Source organism: Cetorhinus maximus, chromosome 13 (assembly GCF_964194155.1).
Source record: "Cetorhinus maximus chromosome 13, sCetMax3.hap1.1, whole genome shotgun sequence".
NCBI lineage: Eukaryota > Metazoa > Chordata > Chondrichthyes > Lamniformes > Cetorhinidae > Cetorhinus > Cetorhinus maximus.
This window is the reverse complement of record NC_135891.1, coordinates 93,221,639-93,233,668: the sequence shown is the minus strand read 5'-3', so window position 1 is coordinate 93,233,668 and position 12,030 is coordinate 93,221,639. Positions and strand designations below refer to the sequence as shown.

At 43.6% G+C, this 12,030-nt stretch overlaps 1 protein-coding gene across 4 annotated transcripts in view; it reads right to left on the bottom strand.

Moving 5' to 3' along the window:
• Window positions 1-1,337: 1,337 nt before the first annotated feature.
• tmprss9 (transmembrane serine protease 9) overlaps window positions 1,338-12,030 on the bottom strand; it is a 45,769-nt gene continuing 35,076 nt past the window's right edge. For all 4 annotated transcript variants that reach the window (XM_078555806.1, XM_078555805.1, XM_078555808.1 and 1 more), the window contains 4 exons: window positions 10,012-10,183; window positions 8,567-8,832; window positions 4,851-4,987; window positions 1,338-2,572 (listed from right to left, as the gene is read on the bottom strand). In XM_078555806.1, coding sequence (XP_078411932.1) covers window positions 2,414-2,572; window positions 4,851-4,987; window positions 8,567-8,832; window positions 10,012-10,183 — 734 coding nt within the window. In that variant the 3' untranslated portion in view covers window positions 1,338-2,413. The remainder of the gene's footprint in view (window positions 2,573-4,850; window positions 4,988-8,566; window positions 8,833-10,011; window positions 10,184-12,030) is intronic.

The window sequence follows — 12,030 nt, the reverse complement described above, 5'->3', positions numbered from 1 at the left end:
CCAGTTCAGATCACAAGGGGGCTCTATTATTCCACACCTGGCTAATTATACAGTTAGATATTGGGCAGAATGGGCAATAATTTATTTCAACCGCCTAGGGGAGTGTACCCGAGACAATATCTAAGGAAGACTGAAATTTGTAACAATTCCCAAAATGCACCTTTATTGGCAGATCTTTATTCCTGGTTCAATACTTGCAACTACATTGAGGTTCAGTTGTTCATATGCTGCATCACCAAACTATCCTGAATACTCTCAGTAAATTAATTCCCTTTCTTGTGCTGCTAAATCTCCCATTGTTACCAGTTTTTTCTCTACATGCATCCTGAACTGCACATGCAGTTAGCATCTTCTGCTAACTGCATCCCATGGAGATTCTACTTTTATTACCATGGTGTTGGTGTTTTACAGATTCAGGTTGGTAATCTGTTTGACCATGTTATGAATGCACCTTCCTTGACCATCAAGTCATGGAGTGGGACTCAGACACAGAGGTCAGAGGTAGGGATACTACCCACTGTGCCACGAGACCACCTATGAATCCTATAGCTTGATTATATTTATCTCTCATTCTAACCCAAGCTAAAGGCAAGTCTCTAATTGCTAACAGATTATTCCAGTCCATGTGTTTTTAGTTCCTCCATTTTATTTGTAATATTCCCACTAATGGTATAAGGACACCTTAAAAACATTGGCTGCTCTCCTCCCCTAGTTAACCACCTTGCTTGATTTCTGTGAAATTTCATAGTTCCATCAGCCTCATGCTGTCTTTAAGTTGTAGTTTTTGGCCTGGTGTTTCAGCTTCTGGTTAAATAACCAGGACAAAGCAACCCCTTGATCAGCACCACATCCACCAACTTAAACATATACTCCCTCAACCACTGGTGCACAATGGCAGCAGTGTGTATCGTATACAGAATGCACCGCAGCAACTCATCAAGGTTCCTTTGAAAGCACCTTCCAAACTAGTGATCTCTACCACCTAGAAGGACAAGGGCAACAGATGCATTGTAACACCACCACCTGCAAGTTCCCCTCCAGGCCACACCATCCTGACTCGGAACTATATTGCTGTTGCTAGATCAAAATCCTGGAATTCCCTTCCTAACAGCATTGTGGGTGTTCCTACACCACATGGACTACAGTGGTTCAAGAAGGTGGCTCACCACCACCTTCTCAAGGGCAATTACGGATGAGCAATAAATGATGGCCGTGCCAGCAATGCCCACATCCCATGAAAGAATTTTTTTAAATCCTAAATCAGCACATCATAGCTCCCAAGGGGGGAATAAAACTGAGTCTTTGATCAAACCCTAGAATTTATCAGAACTCATGTCTTGTTTCAAACTCCAGCTTTTAATCTCCTGGTGTTAAACCAATGATGCTATTGTTCCTTTGAAGTAGTGGTTTCCAGACCCACTCAACAATATCTTCTCATGCACACAATGAGCAATACTGGAAAAATGCACTAATACAAATACAATTTTAAATATTCTGGAAAATACAAACAGTTTGTGTTGATCGTACAGAAAGTTGCAGAATTAAACTAATTGTTTCAATTCAGATAAATAATTAATTCAAAATTATTAATCTGATTTATCAGTAAATAACCATTTGCCAATGTGTATCCTACATATACAAGATAATGCACCACTCTATACCCGATAAAGCCCTCAGTATCATTCTACTTAGTGATTATGAAGCTCTTATGTGAGCCTGAAAATACTGTCAGTGCCATGTTATGCAGGCACAAACTTCTCTGCTATTTGGTGGGTTAACAACTTGCTTGAACGCATTAAAAGTTTATCTGATAACATCACCAAAAGTAATTTTTACTTTTTAGTGTTTAAGAGCTGACTCTAGCAGATTTTGTGTGCTCCCATCCTGACATAACTGGATTCAGAGATTTGGAAAAGCAATTTTAAGGCAATCTTAAAATCCTTAAAATTGGTGAAGTGCAGAGAATAGATCAAATATAAATTCCCCAGTCTTATACCCCCTGCAAACTGGGCCCTGCTCAGCCCCAAATTCTTGCAAATATGTAGGTCAGACACTGACAATGGGTAGCACTAAGGTTATTATGCACCAGTTGATGACATAGATGATAAATATTTTGAGATATTTAGTATCTCAAATGATTTGTTAGAATCAAGAACCAAAATATAGGGATCAGTTTAAAAATATCTCAACAAATCAGATTCATATACATCCCATTTTATTAAAATCCATACTCCTGCTCAAATGAAACAATTGTAGAAATTGTACTGAAGCCTGAGAGAACAGATCACAGAGTATCCTAGAGAATTGATGGAGTCCCACAGCCCCATTGAGAAACACACATCCAGAGTTGAATCCCAATGCGTGTGGTACAGTGTTTGATTAAATCCAAAATATTGTCAGATCCTTTTAGTTTTCAGAAAACATATTGTGCTATGAAACTCCGAAGTGCTGTAACTTTGCTGTACACCCCAGGTGCATACTCTCTTGCACAGCCGACACCCCAGCTCGTAACTCCAGCAAGGAACCACTTTCCAGAGGATTCCTTGCAAACCAGTGGGCCACCAGAATCACCCTGTAAAAACAAATCCATCATTACTACACAGAAAATGTATTAGATAGAGTTACTGCTTCAGACAGATCTGTTGATCATTGCTCCTGTGCTGTGCTGGTAGCTCATTTTAATGCCTTCAGAGAGAAGCTGCTTCAACATATTGATCATTTGTGCAAGTGACAAAGTCACTAAGAGGCACTGGATAATGATTTGGAGATGAACCGTCTGTGGAATATTCTGCAATAACATGCACGTTGTCTGTGATCACACACTGAATATGACCTTCAGGCTTGTTAAAATTGGTCATCTCTGGCGTTATTTTGCTGTAGAATACACTAATCATGTGACATGCAGTAAAACTAACCATTCAGGCTGCTTATGCTAGTCACCTAGGGGGAGGTGGTGGCATAGTGGTATTGTCACTGGACCAGAATTCCAGAGATCCAGGGTAATCCTCTGGGGACCTGGGTTTGAATCCCGTGGCAGATGGTGAAATCTGAATTCAATAATTGAATTTGAAATGAAACCATTGCAATTGTTGTATGTGTGACTCCAGACCCAAAGCAATATGGTTGACTCTTAAATGCCCTCTGAACAAGGGCAATTAGGGATGAACAATAAGTGTTGGCCTAGCCAATGACACCCACATCCCAATAATGAATATAAACCTGATTCTGATGTATGCAGATGCACAATATCAAAGTTCCAATTTGACTGACAAGGACTCAAATAAGGTCTGAAATCTGATGAGTTACAAAGCAGATCCATTAACTCTCTGTGACCAGGTATGAGCAGTACTTTGTGCTGGTCTGAGTCCACCAATAGTACCAAATCAACTTATACTGCCACATCCTTGTCTGTTGCAACATAAGATTTTTCAAGGAAACGCTAACAGACCCAATAAACCTAACCTTTTCATAGTTCAGCCTCACCTACCCACCTTGTCATCATATTCATTAATATTGCTTATTCATTATATCGCTCAACCCCACCTACCCATCTTATCACCATCATAGACATCTATTATCCCACATTCTCATCACATCCACGAACCCCACCTTCTCATTATATCCCTCAACCACATTGACACAGGTTCTCATCATATCCATTAACCTCACCTGTCTATCTTTTTATATCTCAACTTATCCATCCCTCGCCATATCACTCAACCCCCATATACCCAAGTTGTCACCAAACCCCTCAATTCCATTTACATAGCCACTCGTCATATTCCTCATCCTAACCTTCCCATCTTTTCACCATATGCCTCAAACCACCCAGCTGTGCAGCACCATATGCATCAATCCCTTCTCCCTCTCTCTATCTCCAGAAACAACCATCATCTCTTGCACCCATTCCTACAGATTTTTTTTCAATGTTGTTCTCTAGTAATTGATTCTCCAGCTTAATCAGCATTTTGGGAGAAAATGCTCTGACTTCTGAGAAGCTAAGTGGAGGCCCTGTCTGCTTACTCAGACTGACATTAAAAAGAAATCCCATGGCATTACTGAAAGAAGTACAAGGGAGTTATTCTGATGTCCAGACTAACCATTACCACTCGGCCAATAAAATCAGAAAGGGATTAGCTGGTTATTCATCCATTTGCCAATTGGGGGATCTTGCTGGACAAAAATTGATGCCACATTTGCCTGCATAACAACAGTAATTGTGCTTCAAAAATAAATTCATTAGCTGTGATGATGTACTTTTGAGAAATCTGGATTACATAAATACATGTAAATGTAAATTCATTCTTTCTTTCTATTCCTTCTTATTACTAACATCCTCATTTTTAATTTAGGTCTCTGGGATACTTAAGCCTCAATATTAATCTAACCTGCCCAGCAGGAACACGGCAGGTTTGGGTTGGATCCCCGGCCAGATATTATGCTCCATTGATACAGGTTTCCAACCAGCTGATTGAAGAAAATAAAGCATGTCTAGGACTGGTGATGTTCTCTATTTTTGCACAGTTATTTCCTTACATTCCTCATGTAGCTAGGGAGATGGGTGGCCAATGCCCTCCTCGAGCTGATATAGTGGGGCTGCACTGTCAAGGAATACATATTACAGGCACAGGGCTATCCTCAGCAGTCCAGATATTGAGAAAGACCTCAAATACACACTGTTCAAGAATCTGCAATGTGAAAAAATGCATCAGATTCAACACGAACAGAATTGTGAAGTAAGTGGAGCATTCTCCACAGTCCAGGCCATTCCCTATTTTGCCCAACTCTCTGAGAACGCTTGTGCTGCTACATGTTTCCCTAGCTCTGCTGATTGATCTTTGGCAGCTTACCTGGCATGTGTCCACTCCTCCATTCAGTCTCCCGGCACAAAACATTCTGGGAGTGATCCAGTTGTTATGCAGTTTCTGGCACAATCTGTCACTGATCAGATTTACTTGAGCTTTGTTCAGCAAATAAGACATCTCTCCTGCATGGAGCAGAGAGCGCAGTGATAGTTAATGATCAATTCTATAAAATAAATGATACATGTTTACATTCTGGAGTAAGAAAGACAAATACAAGATTTATTACAATGCTTCCCTGCCTTTAATGGAAGTACCTGTTTGTGAATGTTTCACTCAATGTTTACAGCAGGTTCTGCCTCAGTACAGCTAATGTCAATACAGCTCTTTTTTTATTCATTCACGGGATGTGGGCTTCGCTGGCTGGGCCAGCATTTATTGTCCATCCCTAGTTGCCTTTGAGAAGATGATGGTGATCTGCCTTCTTGAACTGCTGCAATCCATGTGATGTAGGTACACATGGATCTAGGAAGGGAGTTCCAGGATTTTGACCCAGTGACAGTGAAGGAATGGTGATATATTTCCAAGTCAGGATGGTGAGTGACTTGGAGGGGAATTTCCAGATGGTGGTGTACCCATCTGCCTGCAGCCCTTATCCTTCTAGATGATAGTGGTCATGGGTTTGGAAGGTGCTGTCTAAGGAGCCTTGGTGAGTTCATGCAGTGCATCTTGTAGATGGTACACACTGCTGCTACTGTGTGTCGGTGGTGGAAGGAGTGAGTGCTTATGGATGTGGTGCCAATCAAGCGGGCTGCTTTGTCCTGGATGGTGCCAAGCTTCTTGAGTGTTGTGGGAGCTGCACTCATCCAGGCAAGTGGGGAGTATTCCTTCACATTCCTGACTTGTGCCTTGTAGATTATGCACAGGCTTTGGGGAGTCAGGAGGTGAGATACTCATCGCAGGATTCCTAGCCTCTGACCTGCTCTTGTAGCCACAGTATTTATAAGGCAAGTCCAGTTCAGTTTCCAGTCAATGGTAACCCCCCCCAGGATGTTGATAGTGGGAGATTCTGTGATGGTAATGCCATTAAAAGTCAAGGGGCGATGGTTAGATTCCCTCTTGTTGGAGATGGTCATTGCCTGGGATTTGTGTGGCACGAATGTTATTTGCCACTTGTCAGACCAAGCCTGGATATTGTCCAGGTTTTACTGCAAGGGGAGGTGGTGGCATCATGGTATTGTCACTGGCCTGGTAATCCAGAGACCCAGGGTAATGCTCTGGGTTCGAATCCCACCATGGCAGATGGTGGAATTTGAATTCAATAACCAATATGGAATTAAAAGTCTGATGATGACCATGAAACCATTGCTGATTGTCGTAAAAATGCATCTGGTTCGCTAATGTCCTTTAGAGAAGGAAACCTGCTGTCCTTTCCTGGTCTGGCTTACATGTGACTCCAGACTCACAGCAATGTGGTTGACTCTTAAATGCCCTCTAAACAAGGGGGCAATAAATGATGGCCCAGCCAGCAACACCCACATCCTATGAATGAATAAAAAAAACAAGGACTGCCTCAGTATCTGAGGAGTCGCACATGGTGCTGAATATTGTGCAATCACTTATGATGGAAGGTCATTGATGAAGCAACTGAAGATGGTTGGGCTGAGCACTCTGAGGAACTCCTGCAGTGATGCTCCTGGAGCGGAGATGACTGACGTCCAACAACCACAACCATCTTCCTTTGTGCAAGGTATGGCTCCAACCAGCAGAGAGATTTCCCACTGACTCCAGTTTTACTAGGGCTCCTTGATGCCACACTCAATCAAATGCGACCTTGATGTCAAGGACAGTCACTCTCACCTCACGTCGGGAGTTCAGCTCCTTTGTCCATGTTTGAACCAAGGCTGTAATGAGGTCAGGAGCTGAGAGGCCCTGGCGGAACCCAAACTGTGCGTCAGCAAGCAGGTTATTGCTAAGCAAGTGCCACTTGATAGCACTGTTGATGACCCCCTTCTAGTACTTTACTGATGATCAAGGATAGACTGATGGGGCGGTAATTGGTCAGATTGGATTTGTCCTACTTTTTGTGTACAGGACATACCTGAGCAATTTTACACATAGCTGGGTAGATGCTAGTGTTGAAGCTGTACTGGAACAGCTTGGCTAGGAGCACGGCAAGTTCTGGAGCACAAGTCTTCAGTACTAATGCTGGAATATTGTCAGGGCCCATAGCCTTTGCACTATTCAGTGCTTTCAGCCGTTTCTTGATATCATGTGGAGTGAATTGAATTGGCTGAAGACTGGCATCTGTGATGCTGGGGACCTCCGAAGGAGGCTGAGATGGATCATCCACTCGGCACTTCTGGCTGAAGATTATTGCAAATGCTTCAGCCTTATCTTTTGCACTGGTGTGCTGGGCTCCCCCATCATTGAGGATGGGGATATTGGTGGTGCCCCCTCCTCCAGTAACTTGTTTAATTGTCCACCACCATTTATGACTGGATGTGGCAGGACTGCAGAGTTTAGATCTAATCCGTTGGTTGTGGGATTGCTTAGCTCTGTCTAATACTTGCTGCTTATGCTGTGTGGCATGCAAGTAGTCCTGTGTTATAGCTTCACCAGGTTGACATGTCATTTTTAGGTGTGCCTGGTGCTGCTCCTGGCGTGCCCTCCTGCACCCTTCATTGAACCAGGGTTGATCCCCTGGCTTGATGGTAATATGTCTTGATTTTGAAATTCTCATCCTTGTTTTCAAAGCTCTCCATGGCCTCATCCCTCAATATCTCTGTAATCTCCTCCAGCTCTATAACCCTCTGATATATTCCCTCAAATTCTGGCTTATTGTGAATCCCTAATTTTAATTGTTCCACGATTGGTGGCCCTGCCTTCAGTTGCCTCAGCCCCAACCTCTGGGAATCCCTCCCTACACCTCTCCATCTCTCTACCTCACTTTCCTCCTTTAAGGCATTCCTTCAAACCTACATCTTTGACCAAGTTTTTGGTCATCTGGTCTAATATCTTCTTATATGGCTCAGTGTCATATTTTGTTTTATATGCGCCTGTGAAGTGCCTTAACATTTTATTACTTAAAGGTGCTATATAGAGATAAGCTGTTGATTTTACAACAGAGATGAATTCCATAGCACCTTGCAATCATCTGTTAATTCCATCCTCTTCCTCCTGGCTACAGAATGCTCAAACTGTCTGTCCCATCCTCCAGCAGTCTCCACCATTCTGCGCCTGTGCTTTAGCAACTCCCCTCTGCGGATGTATTTTCCTTCTGCCTTTGGCCTGATGAAACAATCCTTTCTCTCTCTTGGACTTGCTCTTTCTTTGTCTAACTCTTTCTTTCTTTCTCTGCTTCCCCCTCATATTGTCATTTCCCTTTTGGTCTCTGGTTCTCGGTCCTGCCACCTCTCTGTGTGTTTCTCCCTCCCTCACTTTTGCTCTATTTCTGGCTCAATTTCTTTATTTGCTCTTCTCTTTTCAATTTCATCTTTCTTTTCAGTTTTTCTGTTCTGTTTTACACTCTGTGTTTCAGTCTCTTTTAAACCTTGCTGCTTCCCTCTTTTGGTGCCTCTCTGTTTTCCTTTCTCACCCTGTTTCTCTTACCTTTGAGTCGCACTGGTTCTGTTTTGATCTCTCAGTCTCCCTCTATAGGCCAATTTACTATGCACCATTTGTAAAGGAATAATCTCTCTCACACACACACACACACACACACACAGTAATGCTCAGACAAACATATCCAATGTATTGCTTACCGTCTTCTGTTGTTGCACCCCAGCCTGTTACATAACATTTCATTCCCACTGAGAATCTGTGGGAAGATGAGGGTACACAGGCAGGCTGGATGACTTTGGAGAAGGTGACAGGCTTGGACAGTTCCACGAGGGCAATATCAGAATCCCAAGTTGAGGTATTGAAGAAGGGGTGGATGATGATGCGTTTGAAGGTTACAGTGGTGCCAAGAAATCCTGAGCGGTGGAGAGTTCCCAGGTAACCCAGCCAATTTCTTGAATCCTTATCTCTTTGAAAGAAAAATTCAGTCAAACATCTGCTTGTGGTTCGGTGAGAACGTCCTTATTTTAAATGTATTCCACTTCCATTGTATTTTTGTAATTTTCACTCCCTCTCTATATCTCTTCCCTCCCCTCCCGGTGCAGTGCATCATTGTCCTTGGACTGTCTGTTAATAAAGTTTACTCCTTATTATTGCGTTTACCAGAAGGTGCGGACTATTTCAGGAGTAATGTTCCACACATACAGGTTGCCAGTACAGGGCGGTACTGCACTTGGATGACCCTTCTTTTATATGAGTCCAGATGGTGATTGTGGGCAGGATGTTCAGGCACTGCACCTGATCCCTCAATTACTGCTCATGTACACAAAATTCACAGCTGGACTCTCTAGATAATGAGCAAAAGTGGCTGATTTCTCCAACCTGGCACAGGGGCACTAAGGGCACTGTAGTCCTTAGTCAAATTGGCTGAACCAGCCTAGAGCGAGGGTGGAACCTTTCATCTTCTTCACTGGAAAAACGTGCTGAGTATCAAAGAGTCATGCTGTGACCATGTTTACAGTACTGCTGATTGGGCCTTCCAATATTCAAACTATAAAATGTAACTTTTTTTAGCAGTTTAAACAAACTACTTAAAGCAAACAATGAAGTTAAATAACAAGTCAACATTACCATAATTATACACGTGTGCATGCATATAAATGCAAACCGCAGTGAGTGGCTATGTGTACACTGCTCTTCATAGTGTGTGTACACTGCAATGTGTGATTGTATACAATGCTCTGAGTGTGTACACTGCAATGAGTGGCTGTGTACACGGCTCTGAGTGTGTATACACTGCAATGAGTGACTGTGCACACTGCTCTGAGTGTGTACAATGCTATGCCTCTGGTTATGAAGTGGTGTATGGAATGCTGTGAGTGCGTGCACATGGTTTTGGGTGTGTGCGATCACTGCTATGGACCTGTGCGATCACTGCAATGGGTCTATGCGATCACTGCTATGGGTCTGTGCGCTCACACTTTTGGATCTGTGCGTTCACTGCTTTGGTGAATGTGCTCACTTTGTTGATGGTTATGGGTGAGCTTGCAAGCATTAAAATTGCTTTTTAAAAAGTGATACAATCCTTTCGTAATCAGTTAGTACACACAGCCTGTCCCTTGCTGTTGTATGAGAGCTGTTCACGTACTTTAAGAAACAATGAGCAGCAGTGACCACCCAACTGGGAGATATTAGTGTTCCACCACACATGTGCCCTAAGTAAAATAGCTGCAGACTGATTTGCCAAGGAAATTCGCCAGGAACGCTGCTCACTCCACCCACAATCCTCGAGCCGACCATCAAAGGCGCAGTTCCACAGTCTACAAAGAAAACTGAGCTCAGTTACAGGGTTCAATACACTAGAAACTCAACAGAAACATTTAACACAGGTCAGATTGAACTGAATGTGGCAACAAGGATCACAGAGTTTACCAATTCATTAAAGCTTTTGTCAGGTAATCGCATGCAAGAATGTTTATTGCTGATATGTGTCATGTTTAATGTGTGTGTCGTGGAACGCTCCAAGTTGTTGGACCGTGCCGTACCACCTGTCCCTCGTGGAAAGATTTATGCAGAGAAACACTTTTGACCACAAGTCCATCAGGCAGTGGTCAGCACATAATGTCTTAGAGGCCCTGAGGGAAAAGGAGAGGGTGGATCCTGTGGGATGGTTCCCTGAGCAGACTGTCAAAGTCATTTGGCAGAATGCCTCATCGCCAGAACTTTCCAACAAGCACCAAGACGTAGCTTGGCTGGTGGTGAGAAAGGCCCTCCCTGTCAGATCCTTCCTACACGCCAGGAGTCTCACCCCCTCTGCACGTTGCCCTCGAGGTGGCTGTGGTGGGGAAAAGACCGTTGTTCACCTCCTGGTGGATTGTACCTTTGCAAAGAAGGTCTGGAGAGAGATGCAGTGGTTTCTGTTGAGGTTTGTCCGGAGCAGTTCTGTGACACAGGACTCTGTGCTCCATGGGCTGTTCCCAGGGACACACACCGAGACAAACATCAACTGCAGCTGGAGGATCATCAACTCGGTGAAAGACGCTCTTTGGTCTGCCCGAAACTTATTGGTCTTCCAGCGCAAAGAGTTGTCCCCGACCGAGTGTTGCAAACTGGCACATTCCAAAGTCCAGGACTACGTGCTGAGGGACGCACTAAAGCTTGGGACAGCCGCCGCAAAGGCGCAATGGGGAAGGGTCGCTGCCTAAGACCTTTCTGCCACAGTGCACCGAGGGGCTGGGAACTGTTTAAAGCCCCTCAGGCTGTACAGCTCAAAATGAGTGTCTGCAAATGATTGTAATATTCATTTTTTGTATCAATGCATTTCGTGATACACATTGTAAAAGTTGAACCTGATTGTATTTTTGTGTTGGTGATTTTGAAATGGTTTGAAATGTTGTTGAAGATATTTTGTGAATAAAGTATATTTTTGCAAAAAAAAAGTGTCATGTTTAATGCTGTGACATGCCAGGTGATGTCCCAAGTGACATGTGTGGGCAATGTGCCCGGTGATGGGCACACTGTGCATGAGAATGTTCATCTGGAGGTGTGTGTGGTGATACACTAGTGGTGTGTGTGCTGGTATGCCAGTAATGTATACGGTGGTGTTGCCAGTGATGTTCACCAGTGGTGTTCATGGTACCATTTGCAGTGGTGTGTGTCATGTTGTTCACGGCAGTGTGTGGTGCTGTTAATGGTGTAGTTCACCGTGTTGTTCACCATAGTGTATGATGTAGTGATCACAGGGCTGTTCGTGGCGCTGTTTAGGGTGGTATTCACGATGCTGTGTTTAATTGCCGCTTTGCTGTTGGTTATATTCATGATGCATCTGTTATTTTCTTGGAGGCCTTCATTGTTCCAACTGGGTTCAGGTAACAAAAATGATATTGTACTGAATGACTACCCTATCTAAATGTGAGAATGACTGCCCTGTCTGAGTGAGAATGACTATCCAGTTTGGATGTGAGAACGACTGCCCTGTCTGAGTGAGAATGACTATCCAGTTTGGATGTGAGAACGACTGCCCTGTCTGAGTGAGAATGACTACCTTGTTTGAGTGAGAATGACTGCCCTGTCTGAGTGAGAATGACTGCCCTGAGTGAGACTGACTGCTGAGTGAGAATGACTGCCCTGCCTGAGTGAGAATGACCGCCCTGTCTGAGTGTGAGAA